Raw genomic sequence first — 22,765 nt, forward strand, 5'->3', positions numbered from 1 at the left:
ATTAATATGTTATTTATGTGCTACATAGCTGCCTTTAGTGCTAGGAGTTAAAGGGTTTGAAGAGGGAGGGAACATTTAAAGGAATTAGTTTTCCAACTTGGAAGAAAGATGGCATGTAAAAGGGCATTAAAAATTCATAGATGTACAGAGTGCTTTTGGATTTGCTAATTGTTTTTAAAGATTTACATAGTATCTAGAGAAATATAAAGTTATGAGCAATAATAAATTTTTATGTAATTTAAAAATTGATTTGGATCAGAGGCACTTATTCACCAGTATGGATGTTATTGACTTTATGTAAGAGCAATAAATATTTTGCATTTAAATTAAAATGGTGCCTTACATTACTTGTATCTGCATTCACCCACAAAGCTACTGATGTATGATTTTATGCCTGCAAATAGAAAAGGGGGTGGGCAACACTAGAAGGAGTTATTTTGTTGTTCTATTTTTAAAAATTAAAAGTTACTTCAAAATATAACTTAGGCCATGTCATCATTAAATTCAAACAAAAATATAAATGAAGAAACTAATCTCTTAAATCTTCTTTAGAAAACAAGAAAATATTTTTTACGCTGTAAGTCTAATTTTCTTTGGTTCATGTACACCATTACAATTCTGGTTATTTTTTCATGAAACTTAACCTCCCTAAAAAGATGCATTCATAGGCTATACAGTAGAATATACATAAGTACATACATATATACAATGTGTATATATAATATATTTTTATATTAGTGTATATTTATGTTCATATAAATACATATATAATGTATTATTTATATATTAGAATATAAACGTTGTGTAACTTCTTCCCATTAAAATATAATTATTCTTTCACTGATTGTTCTTTAAAGGATGACAATTACTAAAGAGAATGAACAATAATATGCCTTTAACTGTTTTCAGTCAGAAAGACAGATAATTGGAAGATGACAGAGATGCTCACCAATTGTGGTTATGATCTGTCCAGAGAAACAATTCATCTTTGCCAGAATGTTAAGTCCTTTTCATCTTTGAGAAAATATAACTATTACAATATTTGTCATATATCTAACCAAGAGCTGATCCTTTGTCATGTTTAATTCTTTGTTCTTGTTGTTCTATGGAGCACCACAGAATAAGACAAATACTCTTTATCAGCTCATAAGACATTTGAGTGTAGGTATAACATTCTTTATTTGATTCAAAAACCTTTCAAATCCGCTGTCTTCAGTGGTTTCCTATCCTGTTTGCTTTGTTTGCAGGTATTCTGACTATTGCCCCTCATAAAACTCTGGATTTCAGAACTAAATGTACTCAGAGTCTGACCAAACATGGAAATAGATCCATCCCTTATTCTGTATGTTCATAATGCAGAGCAAATCTACGTAGTTTTTCTGAACCCATATGTCCTTGTATTTTAAATATTTGGAAATGAAATCTAAAAATAGTTTTACCAACTTTCTTCAATTTAGTCATGTACATAATTACTTCCTAACTTTCTTTTACACATCTCCTAAATTCAGATTAACTAGCACCATGTTTTTCTAGCATAAGGAAACTGTTAGAAGATTATGATGCATGTAGTCATAGATGGTATGTGTGTTTCTAGAGCATATTATTTATGTAAATATAACTGAGGTCTAATTATTCAATCATGGGATTAGGCACTTCCTGCAAAGATTGCAGCAAATATTTATTGATTGCCTGCCCTGCCATATGCTGAGCTAGGCACTGTGGATATAATGATGATTGCATGATTCTTGCCTTAATAGATCTACAGTGAAGTGACTGGAAATAATTTTACTAAATCAATCACAAAAATCACAACTGTTAAAAATATAGAGAGAGAGTAAGAAATCTAAATAGACATTTAAGAATGCAGAGTTCTCTTTGTGGCTCAGCAGGTTAAGAACCAAACATAGTGTCCACAAGGATGCAGGTTAGATCCTTAGTCTCACTCAGTGGGTTAAGGATCTGGCATTGCTGCAAACTGTGGCGTAGGTCAAAGATGTGGCTCAGATACTACATTACTGTGACTGTGGCATAGGCCTGCAGATGCAGCTCCAATAAGACCCTTAGCCTGGGGAATTTCCACATGCCAAAGGCATGGCCTTAAAAAGAAAAAAAAATCGGAAATATATATTCTTTTTGAATCTATAGAAAATGGCTACTAAAGTGACCATTTACACAATCACAGAGTCTGTAACTTTACCATAAATTTTAAGTAAAAGTACCTGGCCTTGGGTTCATGCAATTCAACTACCACATACAGTTAAAAAACAATTAGTAACTATAACATCCAGGTAAATAATTTTATCCTCTTAACTCATGAGGGAAATCAATAACATTATTTTGAAATAGTTACATATGCTAACCTTAATGGAAAAAATGACATTCTCAGAGTTAAAATATTTAAATATCAATTGGATTCTACTACATGCATATTTGTATATTTTAAAACTATACCTTTGGGTTTTTAATCTTAATCAGATCATGTCTGCACTATAGAAATTTCCTAAAGTTGTTTTATAGGCAGGTGTTTTGTTTTTTGTTTTTTGTTTTTTTTTTGGTCTTTTTACAACCTCATCTGCAGCATATGATATGAAAACTCCCAGGCTAGGCGAGCCACAGCCACAGGCCTACACCACAGCCACAGCAATGTCAGCGCTGAGCCACATCCATTGAACTACACTGCAGCTTGTGGCAACGCCAGATCCTTAACCTTGTGAGCAAGGCCAGGGATTGCATCCTCATGGATACTAGTCAGGTTCTTAACCCACTGAGCTACAATGGGAATCTTCCTAAAGTATCTTCAAGTATTGCATAAGATTGAACAAACTAATCAGAACATTTGGCTTTTGCAAAGGAATTGACATTTGTTCATAAAAGCAAGAAAAACTGCTTTTTGTTTGAATGTTTGTTTTAATGAGGCATCCAGTAGAGACATATTTTACATTAGGTAATATAACGAGAAAATATTAGGAATCTATTAAATAGAAAACCTTTACAATTTATTTTTGCATCTTCAATTGAGATTTTTTCCTACTTATTAAAAAGATAACACATTCAACTTGGATGAGAAGCAGAAAAGGAAAATTTTGCTAGGAAAACTCCCTGCTACCTAAATAGCGTCAAGACTTTTTCTAAAATATCAAGTAGAATTTACTTGGTATTTTGCTAATATATTCCTTCTTTTAAAGAACAAAATCAGGTTCTGTAATTTACGTGCAGGAGATATTAATCTAGAAACACATTTCTTATAACTCCTTCTGAATTTAGAGGGGCTTCCTTTCTTATTGATTGAACTTGTTATTTAATAGTGAAGCTCGAAATTTCCAACTGGTGATTCTTTTTTAATTGATTGTGTCTGAGACAACATAATCCAATTTGTAGATTCAATCCTTTTTAAAGTTAAGAATGAGTTTATCTATTGCATCACTGAATTTTGTCCCAGTTCAATTTTTTTTGTGTCTTTTTGGAGAATCTATCACTTTTATTCCAAATGCAAGTTTTTAGTTACTTGTTTTCACAGTTTCCATCTCTTTATTTTTCCTTCCATGCATTCATAAGGCAGTGACAAACTTATCCTTCCCACATCTCTGGCCTATTTTCTTTTTCCTTTTCTGGGTATATCCTTTTTATTTTATTTTTTTAAATGACAAAATGATTTTTATTTTACCATGAATTTTTGGTTCTTTTCATTTGTTCCCTACGTCATCAGACTTATTTTTATTGATCTATATGATTTTATCATGTCTTTCCAACACGTTTTTTTTTTCCCATTTACTTTCTGTTTAAGAATACAAAGCAGATACCTTTAAAAGTATTTCTTGTAACAAATATTAAGTATAATCTTCAACATTTTTAGATCATGTCCTGATTTCTAGTGTTTTGGATAATTTTTCATAGTCCATAATCACTGCATCTAGTAAGGACCAGCATTCACCACTGGTTGCATTCAATGCTCTCAGCTTTGCTTGAGCTATTGAAAAAAGAAAACTGTTCAGAGATCAATGACCTAATGTCATTGATGAGCATTTGCTTCACTGAAGTTAGGATACCTACAAGCTGTCCGCAGTTTCTGCTGGAATTCTGCTTGGTTGTTGAATTCACTTCCCGCACATTTTACAAAAGAAGTCTATAGTTGTTTACACATGAATTGTACATAAAAATCCACTCCCATCTCAACAGGCATTGATCCTAAAGCACTTAGTATCATCAGATAAATGGCTTAGTTATCTACTATCTCTGCATCCAAGAGAATAATCATTCCTCTAACCTGTCCCTCTCTAGTTATATTGGATACCAGTTGTTAAAATTATGGAATAGGAATGGAAAGATAATCTGTGTGAAGTGGTGATAAATAGGATTTTTGCGGTATAGCACTTCTACAATACTGGTTTGTCAGAGTCCATGAATTACAAACTAATGTGGCAGACAGTTATCACCATCTTACTACATTTTAAAAGTCATCAACATTGTTTTGAGTGAAGAAAACTTGTAATACAGGAAAGTTATTATTATTTCATTTCCATTCATTTTGAAAGGAGACTGATGCCAGTGTGGTGGTTATAAGCATTATCATGGGTGCCTACTTCTAAACTGAGAAACAATGAAACAAGAACAAGTAGCCTTCCACTAAGACAGGAAAATTCTGTTTATTAATAAGGGTTTAATCAATACTGGATTAAATTCTGGATTTGCATTCAAACTTACCGGGAACTAATAGCAGAATTGAAAAAAATCCCAATCAATCTGTTGTAATCTTGAATTTCTTGTCTTATATCTGAGATTTACTCCTTACTTTTCATTACACTGGTGATGTTACCTACCTGTGTTCTATCAAAAGTGGGACAAAAGAGTTGCCTGAACTCTCAACAGCTCTTCCCTTAGTAATTTTATCAGTAAAGCCACAGTCTGACCATTATGCAATAATGTTTTAGTTAAGCTTTTCTCAACAGCCAGGATTTTGCCCATAATTACAAATATCCACTTGAACAAAGAGTATATTTTTATAAGAAGATCAGTGATGCCATATTACAAATGAAAATCACTGAAGAAGTTATCTGATATAACTTTGTGTGTAATGTTATTGGTATTAAAACAATTGCGAATCTCAGCAAAGCCTACTCAGTGTAATGTCAATCCTTCTTAATCGGCATTCTTAAAGGCCCATTTGAAAAATAAAAGCCATTGAAAATAATATCAGGGATAAAATCATGCTAGACAAATGAATGACTCTCCTTGGAAATTAATAAACAGCTCAAGTGCTCAGAAATCAATCACTATAGCATTAATAGTACCTAAACAATTTTCTGTTCTATTAGCATTCTGATTACTTGCTATATTTTTTCTTTAAGTTTGTTATTTGATATATTGGTTTGTTCAGATTGTCATGGATGGCAATTTTATGCTTTTATTTATTTTCCTATAATATTTAGCTTCTATCTATAATTTCAACAACCTTCTTTTGTTTACAGACAAATGTTCTTTCTAGGAGATCTCACCAAGTACCAACTATCAATTACTGAATAAGGAAATGTAGTGAATGATTCACTACAATGAATTTGTTTCTGGCAGGATTACTAGCTGAAACTCAATGGAGATTTCTTATCAGATACCCATATCTTTTACCTTAGAAGAAATCACATTTTTGCTATTGTACTTTGTTCATTTACTGAAAGGTTTGTAAAATGACATTCATTAATTTTACCAGTGATTTCTACTAAAAAGTGATTTGTGCTATGCTGAGTTATTTAAAAAATATTTTAATTTAGATTATTTATATCTATTTTGAGCATCCAGAAATGTTCTGGTCTACTCAATGAAAAAAAGAAACTGATTTTATGCAGTCAGATGCTTGTTTTTTTAACAATAGCTTCTTCAGAGAGAAAAAGACTGATGTGTAACATTCGACAATTTTTCAGAAGTAAATTATCCTACCAAGGTCAATTTTAAGCTACCAGTGTGACATCACTCATTAAATGAGAAGTTGGGAATGAATAAACACAATCACTTTCCATGAGTCTGATAAGACTAGCCAGCACATCACGAAACATGACGAAGTCTTTTACTTAAACTTTGTAATTAGATAAATACATTAAGATCTCCTGAATATATTTTTTAAAATGGTATGGTATTATATGATTAAGGGCCAAAAGTTTTGTAGTACAAGTCTTAGAAGAAAGCTTACATTATGTCCCTTGCCCAATCTTAAGCAAATCTTTTAAATTTCACCATATCACTGTATCTGAGGATTTTTTTTCAAGAGTTACCGCCTCACACATTTAAATCCACTTGTTCACAATTACTCATTTCATCATTTTCTTGCAAATGATAGCTGAACTTTGCTATCTTCTTTCATCTATACTTGATGTACAGCCATGCTAGAACATTTTTTCCAAAAATCCCCGGTACCTAAATATGAGTATACCCCTGGAGAGAGGCCCCCGACCAAAAACAAAATACATATATGTAATACATTTGTGTTCTTTAGAGCAGGAATGGCATATATTGACTTTCCAACTGTGCCAATTTAATTATTGTATTATTATATAATTAAAAGAATCATTAAAGTTGCCTTCGATAGGAATTGCTTTTTCCATTAGGAAATTTATATAAAGCAGTATGTTACACCAAAACAATGGAAACCAGAAGGAATAGGTGGAAAATGGAGCAGGAATGCCCAGAAAGAGGGAGGTTAACATTTTCCATAACACTTCCTAGGCATTAGGAAAAAAAAAACCAAAAAACCAAAATGTGTTTCTTCTAAATATAGGGACATTTGTACAAAACGGTAAAGATAGGAACCATGAGAAATAAATAATTTATTTATTTAAGATGGATGTGGATATTTTAGAGACGGATATTTTGGAGAAGTAAGAGAGTGGTGTAAGAATTGGAATCATGTGAATACAGTGAATATTCTAAAAATCTACAGATATATTAATGGTAAATCTTTGTTACTTAGATACATCATTTTATCAAAAGAAAAGGGCACATAAAAACTTAAAGCCAGGGAATTCCTGTTGTGCTGCAGAGGAAATGAATCCGACTACTATCCATGAGGGTGCAGGTTTGATCTCTGGCCTCATTCAGTAGGTTAAGGATCCGGTGTTGCCGTGAACTGTGATGTAGGTTGCAGATGTGACTAGGATCCTGTGTTGCTGTGACTGTGTTGCAGTCCAGCAGCTATAGCTCTGATTCAACCCCTTAGCCTAGGAACTTCCATATGCTGCAGGTATGGCACTAAAAAGCAAAAAAAAAAAAAAAAAAAAAAAAAAAAAGAAAAGCCATATTCTCACCTTCATCAAATACAAAATAAGACTCCACATATACACATAGGATATGTATTATTATTTTTTTCTGTCTATGCTAGCACATATAAATTGTTTAGAATGTGGTTAAGGTAAATTGTATTAAAGTTATAAAAAGTAAATACATCAATACTGGGAACTCTCATTACCCAAATATTTACTATTCAAATTAGCATAAATAATGACTGGCAAAGGGAAAAAAATCAAAACACAATAAATAATGATAACATCACTTATAAAAGTTACCATCTCTAAAACATCCACATCCATCTTAAATGTTTGCCTTTTCCTGAACAGAAAGTGAATAGATTCATACACATGTGTAAGGCTGAGTCTGGCTTCTTTTCCGTGGTGTAAGGCTTTTGAGACACATCCACACAGATAAATGATAGATGTATGTAAATGTATGTATCAGTAGTTTGCTCCTTCTTATTGCTGAATTGGTGTACCTGCATCTGTTTGTTTCACCAAACACTTTATGGTGAGGGAGGCAATTATTAAAACATTCCTTAAATATATTTGCATACAGGCAAATCAGTGTGGATATTATTCTCATTTGTCTTGGGTAAATACTTAGTGGTAGGATTGCTGATTCATGTAATAAGTATATTTTTTAGTTCATAAGAAACTGCTAAACTATTTTCTAGAATGTTTGTACATTGGACAGTTTTCTGCTTATCTCCTCAGTTACATGAAAGTCTCAGTTTCTCTTATCTTCTCAAGCACTTTGTAGAGTCAGTGTTTCTAATTTTAGCCATCCCTGAAGGCATGCTGTAGTATCCATTACTGTTTATATTTGCATTTTCCTAACTAATAATTAATGATAACCATGATAGACATCTTGTCATGGACTTATTTGCCATTCACATATATATGCCTTTGGGGGAGCATTTGCTCATTTTTAGATAAAAAATGCTGCCCGATTTCCTATATTGGGACGTCACTTATTATTGAGTTGCAAGAAACTTCTATGACTTTGAATTCAAGCCTTTTACCAGATAAGCGTTTTGCAAACATTTTCTCTCAGTCTGTGTCTTTTATTTTGTTTCATTAACAGTGTCATCCAAGGAGATCTTTTAAATTTTTATGAACTTCAGCATATATATTTTCCATTAAAGTTTGGGCTTTTTGCAATCTAAGACGTCTTTGCCTAACCCAATGTCCCCCCAGTTTTTTTAAGTTTTCTTCTAAAATTTTATAATTTTAGTTCTTACATTAATATCTCGAATAATCCACTTTGAGTTAACTTTTATATATATATATACACACACACGCACCTTGAAGCAACAGTTTAGGTTTACTGTTTGCATATAGATTTCCAAATGTTTCAGCACTATTTGTTGAAAAGATGACCTTTTCTGTATTGTGTGTCATTTACATATTTGTTAAAATTAGTTGACCTCACAGGTATTCTTCCTTACTGAGCTATACCTATACCTATCCCTACAATATTGCATTGTCAGGATTAATGTAGCTTTATAGTAAAATTTGAAATCATGTAATATGAATTTTCTTACCATGTTCTTCATTAGACTATTATACATTAAAACTATGACTTCGTCTTTCTATACACTAACTCAAGTAGCCAGATTTTTTAAATCACCAGTTTCAGATACTTGCGGGACTTTTCAGTAACTTCAATTCTCATGACCTGCTTGTAGCATTTTCAATTTGTTCAACATTTTGGCAAATTCTAAGGAAGTACCTCCTAAGGATAAACATGCTTATGTTATAGCCTACCAATTTCACTTCTACATAACAGGAATAACCTTCAACACAAAAGAAAATTTCATAAACTGTAGATCATAAATGGCATCATATATTCTCACATACTTACAACAGAATACTCTAGATCAACGGAAATTATCAACTAGATCTAGACACAACTTGGATGAGCCACATAGACAATGGTGAGTGAAAACAGAACAAGATTCAAAGGATAATGTAGAAAGTACAAAAACTTGGCTTTGGTTTTAGAAGTCAATAGAACCTACTCTGGAGAGAACGCAAAAACAGTGATGAGGAGAGGTGCTAGGAGATTTATGAGTTTCATGTTTATAGGTTTGGATGCTAATTACATGAAAGTATTCACTTTTTCAAAATTGAGTTTTATGCTTATAAATTATAAATCTTTTAATATATATATTAATTCCTTCAAAAAGATTTATTATATAAAAACTAGTATATTCCAGTTAATAGAAGAATGAATATAGAATCTTCATAATGAATGCAGTGAAGTACCTAAGGACTACAGGAACTTCCTAAGACTACCCTTGTGCATTCCAAAAATATAAATTCAGAAATCATATGACTCCCTATGAAATGAAGACTATTCAGTGACTATTTTTCTTAAGGCCTTTAGACAGAAGCAAGGCAGTCATTCCACATACTTTAGAGGGACCACAGGCTTGGAAGCAGCTCTTTTACCCCTTTCCTGTTTGTCCATTTCTGTTCCCATTAAAACTTAATTATAAAAATGTGATCATTAGGTAACATTGAACCTAACTTCTGATTTCTGCTCTACTGAATGTATGCAATGCCTTGCACAACCTGTTGATTCCTTCCCTGGATTAAAAGGAGTAAGAGTGAATAATTAAGTAATTAACGAATTACTGACCTTTACCCACACTTTCCCCCTTAGCAAATTTTCAGGCAGAAATTTGGGTAAGACAGCATTCAAAGGAAAATCAGAAGTCAGCAGGTCTGCACATGATATAAAAATGAAGAAGAATCTGATCCCTTTTACTCATTAAAAATTGTCATGGCTGAGCAGAATCTTTGGAGTTGGTGCAGGACCTAAGTCCACCTTCTCCCCAGTTTGCCAGCTTTTCTGAATAAAGCACATTTCCTTTCTACTAACATTTGCCTCTCAATTACTGGCTTTTGAGCAGTGAGCAATGGAACATGAGTTTGGTAACAGGACTAAAAATAAGGGCACACTTTTCATCTTGCTTTGTGTTGAAACCTACTGTCCTAATTTGGATACTGCTATTATTTAACTGACTACATACTCTAAATCAGAGTTCAGCAATGTCTTTTTCTGTAAAGGGCCAAAGAGTAAATGTTTTAGGCTTTCCAAGACATGTGGTCTTTATCACAATTACTCAATTCTGCAAATGGTAGAGCAACAGCAACCAGAAGTAACATGTAAACAGATGAGCTTGACTGTGTTCCAATAAAATTGTTCTATGGACGCCGGGATTTAAATGCCATATAATTTCACATGGCAAAAAATACTAGTCTTTTAAAAATTTTTTAAATTTAAATATGTGAAAAAACTTTCCTTGCTTATGGGGCATTCTGTGTAAATTTTGGTTTGCTGACTCTAGCCTAAATTAGGGTTGTTTATTTTCCCTTTTGATATTTTGTCTATAGTGTTCTAGTTTCAGAGTATAACATCCTGGAATCTGCTTGATTTAGTGTTTCTTTCCTCTGAGAACAGGAACCACAGAGAAAAGATATCTATCCATTACTCATGTTGAGTCACTCCTGTTTGATGGTTCTTCCAGTGAAGAAGCTGCACATGTATTATTCACTGGTCAATCATTAAGCCATTCTCCTCTGCTACAGCAGTCATGATGTTGAATCCAGAAATAGTAAGGAAATGTGCATTTAAATATAACTTTTCTAGAAAAGACTTTACATTTTGACTGCAAGGGGTCCATAAATATCCCTGATATTACTTGCATATTTTATACATGAATCTGCATTTCTTATGGAGAGCCAGATTCATCATTTTCATTAGATTTTAAAGAGGTCTATGGATCATAAGATATTAAGGAGCATTATTTAAAGCCCTATCATACATCTAAGTTCCCAGGACCTGTAATGTAGGAAATCACCACAATGAAAACGAATAACTTATTGAAAGGGATGACAGAAAAATCAAAACTAAAAATACACACCTTAATGCCATTTTAGTATGTGAGAATAGTGGAGATAATGAATTTTTATTTAATGTCTTTAAACACTAAAAACACATTAAACACTTAAAAATACTAGCATTAAAGGAATCTGCATTTTAGACTAACTTAACTGCCTTTTATTTTATTTTTTAAACTAGAACTTCATTTACCTCTTGCTATCCTGTCCTAGTAGTATGATAAAGATCATTTCTGGAACTTCTATTTTTAAAGCTAGGTACTTGGACCGTTTATAGAGTTGTCTATGGCAACTGAGCTAAGAATGCAGGGGCCGTAGGCAGAGCCATTAGGCATGTCTACCCTTTTTAAATCCCATTGTACTTTACCTCTGATGGTATTGGTTTTACACATGGAAACACAAATGATGGATCACTGTTTGAACGTCATCAGATTTAAATCATTTTCACTTAAACACTAAGTACAGACTGGCTGTCCAGTCCATCTGGTTTCTAGGACTATCTTCTTACCCCATTAGCAAAGTCTCCAAGCATTTTCTTGATGTCAGATATGTGGCTTGCTTTCTTTTCCACTGCTTGCCAGCAGTGTTTGCTCTTTGTAACATTTTTCTTTTCCTTTATTTTTTTTTTTCCCTAAGAAGGACCCCTATCTGGAAAGTCAAGAACAATGCACAGCATCCTGCTTATCATCCAACACAGATTGGTTCTTAGAGAACATGCCTTTAGGCGGAAAACTTTCCATTAAATTGTTATTATAAATATAATAATCAAGGAGCTAAATTTTTTAATGTAGTTTCAAAATCACTTGTTCAAGAGAAAGGCATTCTCATGATTAAAGATAATAATCTAAACTAAAGCTGTTTTCCTTCGATACAGCTTATTAATATTACTCACATTTCTCCGTCTTCTTCTCTTTCACCTAATAACAGTAAGCAAGAAAACTTGCTTTTGAATGAAATGTTTTCAGTTACTTTCTTTTAGTTTATTTATTCAAGTATCATCTTCATCAATTTGTATTTAAGTATATTTATGGCACATATACAGTTCAACTTACCTTTTTTCATTCAAAAGCTTGTGGTAGATGCCGCTCCCCTAAATCACTTAGACCTGTGTCATATTATGTATTATTCCATTGAATGTACTTTTCACAACTTACTTTACCAAGTAACTAACTCAAGGTCAGAGAGTTAGCAAACAGCAGAGGTTATACTTTTAACCATTAGGTATGTTTCTAAAGATATATTTTTGGCTCTGGCTTTTGGGAGAAATCTTGGAATTAGCCTCTTTCACTCCTTTTATTGTATCAGCAACATTTTTGCTATTGGAAAATTCTATTGAGTTTTTATCTCTAAGGTTTTATTCTTTTCAGTTATTGTAGTTGCTAAATGAAATTGCTAGTATCTATTTTAGATTTCAACTGATAGCTTTTATACTGTTTATATTTTTTAAATTACAATGTTTTATTCTGTTTTTTACCATATTACTATGTAGACATTATTCTCCATTTAACTTATCTGATGGTTTACCAGTTTATGTCTTCAACTTTTTTTTTTTTTGTCTTTTTGCCTTTCCTAGGGCCGCTCCCACAGAATATGGAGGTTTCCAGGCTAGGGGTCCAATAGGAGCTGTAGCCACCAGCCTACGCCAGAGCCACAGCAACAGAGGATCCGAGCTGCGTCTGCAACCTACGCCACAGCTCATGGCAATGCCAGATCCTTAACCCACTGAGCGAGGCCAGGGATCGAACCCACAACCTCATGTTCAACTTTTATAGGAAAAATATATTCATACATTTTGTACATATACAAATTTTAAGTTGATTTAGACATCTGATATTTATATTTATCTTATTTATAAATAAATACATAATATGGGTAAGTATAGAATTTACAAGTTAAAATTTTAGATGCTGACTGCCTTCAAGTATTCAGATTTGTGGAGCCAAGGTAGGAGACCAGGTTGAGCTATTTTATTTTTATGTTTATTGGGTTTTTTGGTCGAACTCTGTTGATTACATTTAAACTTGAAGCAGATTTTCTGGGAGTTGAATGCTTCTCAGCATTTCATTTTGTCACTTTTTCTTTCTTTTCTTTTTTTAAAAAGGATTATTCAGTAATGTTTTTGTTATCAATGTTATGTCCTCTTTTTCAGGAATGCCAGTCACCCCTGTTCTGGATTTCTCCCTCCTTCCTTAGAAATATATTGACTTCCTTCTCTTCCACTTTTGGTATTGTTCTACCTGGTTTATTTTATTGGTTGATTTGAACATGATGTGCTCTCAGTTCTTTGAGATGTTCTCTCCTTTCATTTTTGTACATCTTGAGCTTTAAAAAAGCTATTTTTTTTTGCAAGATACAGTTAAGTCTTTACAGTTTAAAATTATGTTTAAACATCTCCAATGGCATTGTGAATAACACTTAATAATTTCTGAATTGACTCTCTCAGGTCGCTTTTATTTTTCAGTCTGAATTCATTAAAAATTCTTGAAAGTACAAGTGTGTTGAAATATAATGGGTTTCAAATTTCTTTTCTTTCCTGACATATTCATCAAATATGTGCATAAAAGTTCATCTCCTTTATACTGGAAAATTTTGCTTATGAGTAGCAATACTAGGTACTATTTAGTTGATTTCTTTTTACTTTTTTTTTTAACTTTGTGAATTTTCCCCTAAGAAAATGAGCTAGAGGAGTTCCCATCATGGTACAATAGAAAGGAATCTGACTAGGAACCATGAGGTTGCAGGTTCTATCCCTGGCCTTGTTCAGTGGATTAAGGGTCCGCCCTTGCCTTGAGCTGTGGTGTAGGTCATGGACATGGCTCAGATTCTACATTGCTGTAGGCTGGCAGCTGTAGCTCCAATTTGACCCCTAGCCGGGGAATCTCCATATGCCTTGGGTGCAGCCCTAAAAAGCAAAAAAAAAAAAAAAAAAAAAAAAAAAGAGCTAGAGATTAGAGATTCTCATTGTTATTTAGGTTTCAAGGTACCATCTTTTGAAAACTCCTACTTCCTTTCATTATACTGAAGACACCAATCTAACAGGTGAATTGACGTCTCTATTTCAATTGATCAGCAAATATGTTTATCTGTCATATATGGTATTATTTGTCAGATAACTTTATTTTCATGATCATAGCCTTATGTCTAAAATTGACATAATTATTAAAATATTAAAAATTCCTCTTATTTCATAAAATGTTAAAAAAGTTACAGTAATGAAAATAGTTAAGTGCATAATTGAGTTTAATTAAGTGGATACTGGATGTAATAAGACCTGCTCGAGTGTCGAATCATTGAATACGCATTAGATGTGTATTAGAATAGCATACAGTTAGAAGTAAAAAGAACATGATAACTCATATTAAAAATCATAGAACTATATCATCAGTTATTGTGTCCATCAGGATAAATTAAACAAAAATTTTATAATATATTTTTAAAATTTTCATAACAATAATCTCTCCTCCTATGCATAAAACAATCCATTGACTTTTGCATATTAAATATCACCTATATTCAATATTTTATTAGAAAGAAAATGATGAAAGCTAGAACCATTACTAGGCTCTGCTAAAGACATTTACCATCTTTTTTCTTTCCTTTTTGAAACATCAGTGTCAGTGCCTAAAGATAATTTTCCACATCTCTTTTGCAAAATAACTGGCCTATATTCCATGTATCCACAGGGCTGCAGCTGGTTCCCTTCCTCTAACATTTTTCCTTGCCAATTTTGAGAACTCTAAACTTAGGTAAGAAAAGGTAGATGAAAATCATGTTCTGTTGCAGCTACTGCTTCCCAAAAGGAAACTGCAATGTGAGAATAGTAATTATATCTTTATAGTGATGGGAATGTGTACTCTGAAATTGCCTTAACTTGATTCTAACTTTCTAAATTTAATGCTTTTGAAATGAAGTCACCATAATCAGGAACCTCGCTCCCCAAATCTTAGGTATCTCTTTCTCTTTCTTCCTTCTAAATTTTATTATTCCAAATTATAGTTTAGCAGATTTATCCCACAGACCTTTTAAAAGTACCAGGAACTGTCACTCAACAGTATGCAGATACTACTCCTGTGTAGGAGCCTCCACGGGGCAGTTACCACTGCTCAGGTGAGAGTTTACTCATCCTCCATGACAAACTCCTCTTTACTCAGAGTGAAAGTTACTTTTATTCAAGGATAAAACACTTTGCTTTAAGAGGCTTTCCTTGATAATTGAATTTAATCTATATTGTTGTTGCTGGCAAGTTTTATCTAGCCTTCCTCCCTAACTCAGTTGATGTGAACTTTCATTCCCCTGCTTGAGGCAGACCCTAATGCAGCAATGCCAGGTAAATAAATTCAAATTCTGAGTCTCAAGTAAGAGAAGTGTTTCTATTTATCCAAGGAAGACACTCTACCTTTCATATCTGATAGCTGTGGACTTGTCCCAAGGGGACACATGCAATAAAATTTCCTGTTAAAGGTTAAATGCTAATCTCCCAAGAGGACAACATCTTTTCAGCTATTTACAATAAGGTTGTAAGTCAACACCAGGCAGCTGTTCAGTTTATTTCTTCATACAAGGATTCTTAGCTTCATAGCCTAATGAATCAACCTGAGGCTGATTTAGCCTTGCAATCATGCCAAGAGTTATGCAATTTATTTGTGACAGTAATTTAAGAGGATTCTTGCCATTTTCTCATAACATAGCTAGTCAATCAATCATAAAACAAAATCATGACAGATTCGACTCAGCGAATTAGAAAGTAACCTTAGGAAAACATAACATTACTTTTGTTTTTAAAGTAGTATGAATCATATTATAAACTGTTTCTGGATTAAAGCAAAAGGAAACAACTCATGGCCTCTTCCAGCATATTTTTAAAGGTGAGTTAAGGAAATTTCCTTTGCAGCTCAGCGGGTTAAAAATCCAACTAGCATCCATGAGGATGTAGGTTCAATTCCTGGCCTTATTCAGTGGGTTAAGGATCCAGTGTTGCTGTGAGCTCTGGCTTGGATCTGGCATTGCTGTTGCTGTGATGTAGGCTGGCAGCTGTAGCTCTGATTTGACCCCTAGCCTGGGAATTTCCATATGCCAAAGGCGCAGCCATAAAAAGAAAAGAAAAGTGAATTAACCCCAAGAAAAAGCAGACTTGTTGAAGTGATGGATATATGAAGATAAACAAGAAACAGTAGATATAGTGAAGCACAAGAAAATAGAAAATTGCCATTGGCTAAGGGCAGTATGACAGACAAATGACTTTGAATGAACTTGGTAGGAATGATTCTCTGACAATGCAACAAGTGACTATGCAGCTATAACTGCTCCTCATGAGCAAGGTGGTTTCAGACCCACCAAATCATAAGTCTGTATGGACCCACAAGTAATCCATAAAATGATAGGTTGGAAGATCCTTGCTTAGGAATGAACAAAGGTGGGAAGTAAATGCAAGCTGGGGGTACAGAGGGCCCAGAGTCCCAAGTCACCCACAACTGTTTTATCATCACCTTTTCTTTAGCTCATGGCAAAATAATGCCATATGCAAAGCTGATAAAGGAGGAAAAAGTGAAGGTGAAATGTCATCTTGAAGGTGATTTCCTCCTTAAAGAGGCCATAAACCAATTACTATTATATTGTGATGTGTCTCCAGGTGGTAAATAATTAGTTTTGGAATCAAGAAGTGAAATCTGCAGTGGTTCTGTTTACCTTAACTCCTAGTAATCTACTTAGAAAATGTGTGCTTTCCATCTCTGTAACTCTGGGCTTCTTGGGGTTTAATGAACCTGTGCCCCAGAGGAGGTATATTTCCATCAAGAAACACAGAAATATTCCCATTTAAGCTCCAGAGATGGGAACCACCCAATCACATTGTATTTGTCATGATCAGGCAAAGAGAAGAATTAATCCTGGAAGGGGTAATTTGACCCTAATCAGCAGGAGAGGCTAAGGCTTTTGTTTAATGATGGAGAGGACAGAGAAAAATCACTCTGAGAGCCATGTGACTTACTTTTTTTGTCATTGGTATTCCCTTGACCAATTTTAATTGTGAACAGGAAAATACAGTAACCTTCCACCTTCCCCACCAAGTAGGATGAATTTCTCGGCTACCTTAACCAGGTGCTAGTTGATGTTACAGAGAATCTAGAGTGGATGGGAGAGGAGATGGTACTGATGTACAGTTATGCCATCAAGATGAGTTCAAGAGTCAGAAATTGTAGTTTATCAAACTAACCTTCCTTTTATACCTTCATCCCAGGAAACAATGCACAGCAGAATCTGAAGAAGCAATCTCCAATCTCCCTAACAAGTGTTTCTATGTGCCTTAAGAGATGGATTGTAGTAGATGCCATGGTGAGTAATCCAGGTACTTGCTTTATCACAAAGGCCCCAATTACCCTGGCTGCTGTGAGTTCTGGTGGTTTACATCTCTCAGCTAAAATCCCTTTCTTGGACTTTCCCTTAGCTGGAAAAAGCTGCTTAGCCCAAGATCATTTCTCCTTCCTAAGGTCAACCTGTATCTCATATCTAGTCAGTGTTGGCCTAGGTATCTTACCCAAATGAGGAATGAATTCAAAGTGGCCATATTAACTCCAGAGCTCATCATAGGACAGACAGAGGCCTTTATTGATAAGGCCTTACATTTCAGCTTTCATCTTTGCAGCAGGTGTTGATTATCTGAGCATTCCTTAATTATTTTCCTATATCTAAACCTCAGATTTTGCTTTCCGGGGCAGCTAATCTACGCTCTTTTTTTTTTTTTTTTAATTTTAACTCTCTTGCTCTATAACAGCTCAAGTTTGGCGTTGACTAAGATACTTTCTTGCCCTTAAAGAATTTTTAATTGAGAAAATAACAAAGAAAATACAGAAGAATTTTTATAAATTTAAATGTATATGTACTTAATGAATTATTAATTTTTTAATTTTAATAGTGCTTCCCTTTGTTATTTTTACTTCAAAGAGCACAAAATTGATCACTACAGGTTTCAAGTCTATTAACTATGAGATGGTTTTTCACTTTCTATATTAATAATTTCATGTTTTTCACAAGCAATAAAAGCAGAAATTAATAAGTGGAACTAAAACCAAAAAGCTTCTGGACAGCAAAATAATCAACAAAATTAAAATAAAAAAATTTTTTGCAACTCATATCTGATAAGAGGTTAACATACAAAATATTTAAAAAACTTACAACTCAATCATAAAAATTTATTTACATGGGCAGAGGAACAATTTTCTAAAGAAGACAAAGAAATGGCCAATAGTTATAGGCAAAGGTGTTCGACATCACAAACCATCAGGGAATGAAAATCAAAAACCACAGTGAACTACTGTATCACACCTGTCAGAATGACTATCATCCAAAAAACAAGAGAGAGCAAGTACTGGCAAGCGTGTGGAGAAAAGGGAATCCTTGTGGACTGCTAGTGGGAATGGAAATGGGCACAGCCACTAGGAAAAACAGTATGGAGGTTCCTCAAAAAGCTAAAAATAGAACTACCGTATGATCCAGCAATTCTACTTTTAGATATATATTCAAGGGAATTGAAATCCAGATCTGCACTCATATATTCACTGCAGCATTATTCACAACAGCCTAAATATGGGAAAAACCTAAGTGAATATTATTCATCCATGAGAAAATAATAAGGAAGTAAATCCTGCCATGTGTGCCAACTTGGATGGAATTTGGGGGCACTATGCTAAGGGAAATAAACCAAAGATGTATATTATATAGTATCACTTACATGTGGAATCTAAAAGAGCAGAACTCAGAAACAGAGGAGAGTGGTGGTTACCAGGGGCTTCATGGTCAATGAAATGGGAGATACTGGTCAAAGGGTACAAACTTATATTTCTAAGAATAAGTTCTGTAGATAATACAGTGTGGTGATTACAGCTATAATATTTATCGTATACTTGAATGTGGATGAGCGAATAGACCTTAAATATTCTCACCATACAAAAAGAAATGTAATTATGTGACAGGATGGAGGTGTTAGGTAATGCTATGGTAGTAATTGATATATAAGTACATCAAATCAACACAGAGTATACCTTAAACTCACATGTTATATTGCAATTTTATCTTAATAAAGTTGGAAAAAATAAAATAAAAAGAAAAAACAGAATTTGGTATTTATGAAGTCTGTGATGATATGGAAGATATTCAATGTTTAAGTCCAGTAATTATAATAGAAAAAATTTAAAATTTTAACTCTAATATCTGAGTTTATTCTTGAAGAATAAAAAACTCCATTACAACTGTTTATCTGATCAAGTTATTTTGCTTATGGCTTCCTTATTTCCTTAAAGGAATGGGCTACTTACTTCTCTCTGACCTCACTTCTAAATATCTTCTTTAAGCATACTACGATGATCTGCCTTTGATTAATGAAACATGAAGGCTTCTGCACAGCAAAAGAAACAAGAAAATAAAAAGGCAACCTACAGAATAAGGGAAAATTTTAGCAAACCATATACCAAATAAGGGGTTAATATTCACAACATACAAAGGGCTCATACAACTCATTTAACAAAGAAAAGAAACAGAAAATTCAATAGACACTTTTCAAAAGAATACAGACAAATGGCCAACAGGTTCAGGAAAAGATAGCCAAAATCACCAATCATCAGGGGAATACAAATCCAAACCATAATGAGCTATTACCTCACACCAGTTAGAATGGCTATCACAATAAGAGGAGGTAAGTTTGGTTGAGAATGTGGCAAAAAGGAAACACTTACACACTGTTGATGGGAAAATCAATTGGTTCAGGCACTATGGAAAACGAAAGGGAGATTCCTCAAAAAAGTAAAAATAGAAGGACCATATGATCGAGCAATTCCACATCTGGGTATATACTCAAAAGACATGAATACAGGATATTAGAGAGCTGTGTGCACCTTCATGTTTATTACAGCATCAGTAGGAAAACAATGTAAACGCCCATCAAATGATGAATAGATAAAGAATATGCAGTATATACATATAATGGAATATTATTCATCCATGAGAAATAAATACATCCTGCTATTGGCAATATGGGTGAAACTTGAGTACAATATACTGAGATAAATCAGATAAAGAAAGATAACTACTGTATAGTATCCCTTACATGAGAGACCTAAAAAAGCCAAACTTTCACATAGTATAGTAAAAACAGAAAACAATATTATATTATAATCATCAAAATTGCTAAGAAACCAGAAATTTTTTTTTTTTTTTGGTCTTTTTGTCTTTTGTTGTTGTTGTTGTTGCTATTTCTTGGGCCGCTCCCGCGGCATATGGAGGTTCCCAGGATAGGGGTTGAATCGGAGCTGTAGCCACCGGCCTACACCAGAGCCACAGCAACGCGGGATCCGAGCCGCGTCTGCAACCTACACCACAGCTCATGGCAACGCCGGATCGTTAACCCACTGAGCAAGGGCAGGGACGGAACCCGCAACCTCATGGTTCCTAGTCGGATTTGTTAACCATTGCGCCACGACGGGAACTCCCAGAAACCAGAAATTAATTATTCCAAACATTGGGAAAAAATGGTAATTATGTAACGGGTTGCTAATTATTGTTACAATGGGCAATCATATTATAATACGTAAATTTTTATTTAACATGTTGTACCACTTAAATTTATACAATGTTGCAAGTCAAATATATTTCAGTTAAAAAAAAAAAAAAACCAGAAAATCCCCTTTCTTTGTAACCTCACTTTGATCGACTCTTGTTTTTATGCAGTACCTTTCTCAAGTGATGCCACAGAGTCTTCTACCTAAGAACTGTATTAGATTCTTATCTCTAAAGCCTTTTCTCATGCCTGCCATGCTGGACATAGATGTGCCCATCTCACTGATGCCCGCAATAATTTATTTTTTTCCTTTGACTCTGCACTTTCAATTCTGCTTATTTTTCTTGAGTTGTTTACCTGTTACTTTTTTAATCTAGGTATTTCTACTTCTCTTTTTTAATGCTTATATGGCATTCGTTTATATTTTACTTGATTCCTATTGACTATGAAGTGTCTCTAACTTTTATGGGATATTTTGCCACAACTGTTTATTTCACCCTTTTGTAGAGTTGTTATTTTTATATATATATAATTTTTATTGGTGGAATAAGGTGGCATTTATTTAATTTGTAAGATTTGACATTTTTGAGCAAAAGAGGATTTTTATTATTTATTTTTGGTTTCATTTATATTTCTATCAAATACAGTGGCCTGCATAAATTCAGATTTGTAGTTTAATGAATTATTTTTACCTTTTTTTTAACTGTTTGGCCTAGGCTGATATTTATACAGTTTTTGAAAGATGTTGCTTCTTCATTGATTTTAGCTTGATTAATTCAGAATTAAGCTGAGGTTTATTTTATGGGAAAATGTATTTTATTAATTATATAAATAAAATATTTTTTAAATTTTATAGTGATTATTTTTTCCATTACAGCTGGTTTACAGTGTTCTGTCAATTTTCTACTGTACAGCAAGGTGACCCAGTCACACATACATGTATACATTCTTTTTCCTCACATTATCATTCTCCACCATAAGTAACCAGATATAATTCCCAGTGCTATATAGCAGGATCTCATTTCTTATCTTCCAGAGGCAATAGTTTGCATCTATTAACCCCAAATTCCTAGTCCATCCCACTCCCTCCCCCTCCCCCTTGGCAACCACAAGTCTGTTCTCCTTGTCCATGATTTTCTTTCTGTGGAAAGGCTCATAAATTAAAATATTTCAATATCAGATCTATAATTAGTTGGCAGACCTAAAGTTGTAGCCCAATACAGATCCTAAGGCTCACACTCTTTAAAGGCAAGTCATTTGACTGCTGCCTATTTCAGTTTACTGTTCTCCTAAAATAGACATGGAAATTTTTTTTACTGAGTTACTCAATTATTATAATCACTCTTCAGATCCAGGAAAGTCCTTCCCATATATCAAAACTTTGGTTTCAGTGTTGAGTCTGATTATGGCACACAAAACAAAAGAGCATGAAAGTGTTTGTTACTCATATAATGATTCTTCTTGCAGAAAACAAGGCAGCTCCCAAGCAGGTCCAAAAAGGACTTGAGGGAGTAGAGAAAGGAAACTGGCCTGGAGTTTTTATTCAAGATGGAGCTGAGGTGAAGTTTCTCACACTTGGCTTGAATTTCCCTCCAGTGGCAAAGGAAATATCGCCCTGACTTTCCTCTCAACTGCCCAAAATGTGGGGCAGAAGGGGGAGAGGGAGGAATGAGATTTAAAGGTGTGTGCTGTAGAACATTAAAACATGGAGTCAAATTCTATTAGAGTAAAAATTATGGGAAACGATATTTACAAAATGCTTAGCTAGTGGTTATTTTTATTGTTATCATTATTATTCCAGTAACTGAAGGATTCACTACCTCAATTACTTGCCCAGACTCTGTCAAAAAAGGAAGAAATGTAGAGTTTCAGCTTGTAGATTTTCACCTCAAACACGCATGAGCTCAGGCTAAACTGCTGTAAAACAAGAGCAACAATAAAACTGTTTTGGATCCTTATCTTTACTGTTTCTATGTTTTCTTTTAGTACCTAGTTTGGAGTAATCAGGAAAAAAAATCCTCCTACTTATGACCAT

At 33.8% G+C, this 22,765-nt stretch overlaps 1 protein-coding gene across 12 annotated transcripts in view; it reads right to left on the bottom strand.

Annotated features, from left to right (window-relative positions):
- The window catches only part of LOC110259429 (uncharacterized), a 904,175-nt gene that overhangs the window by 223,843 nt on the left and 657,567 nt on the right, over window positions 1-22,765 (bottom strand). Inside the window, exon 6 of one of the 12 annotated variants that reach the window (XM_085014128.1) lies at window positions 19,910-19,943. The exons of the other annotated variants lie outside the window; for them this stretch is intronic. Coding sequence (XP_084870254.1) covers window positions 19,910-19,943 — 34 coding nt within the window. The remainder of the gene's footprint in view (window positions 1-19,909; window positions 19,944-22,765) is intronic. 12 annotated transcript variants of the gene reach the window in all.

The sequence above is a fragment of the Sus scrofa genome, chromosome 2 (assembly GCF_054392235.1).
Source record: "Sus scrofa isolate SSC_HxYL_T2T_F1_AM1 chromosome 2, Sscrofa_HxYL_maternal_Yorkshire_Landrace_v2.0, whole genome shotgun sequence".
NCBI lineage: Eukaryota > Metazoa > Chordata > Mammalia > Artiodactyla > Suidae > Sus > Sus scrofa.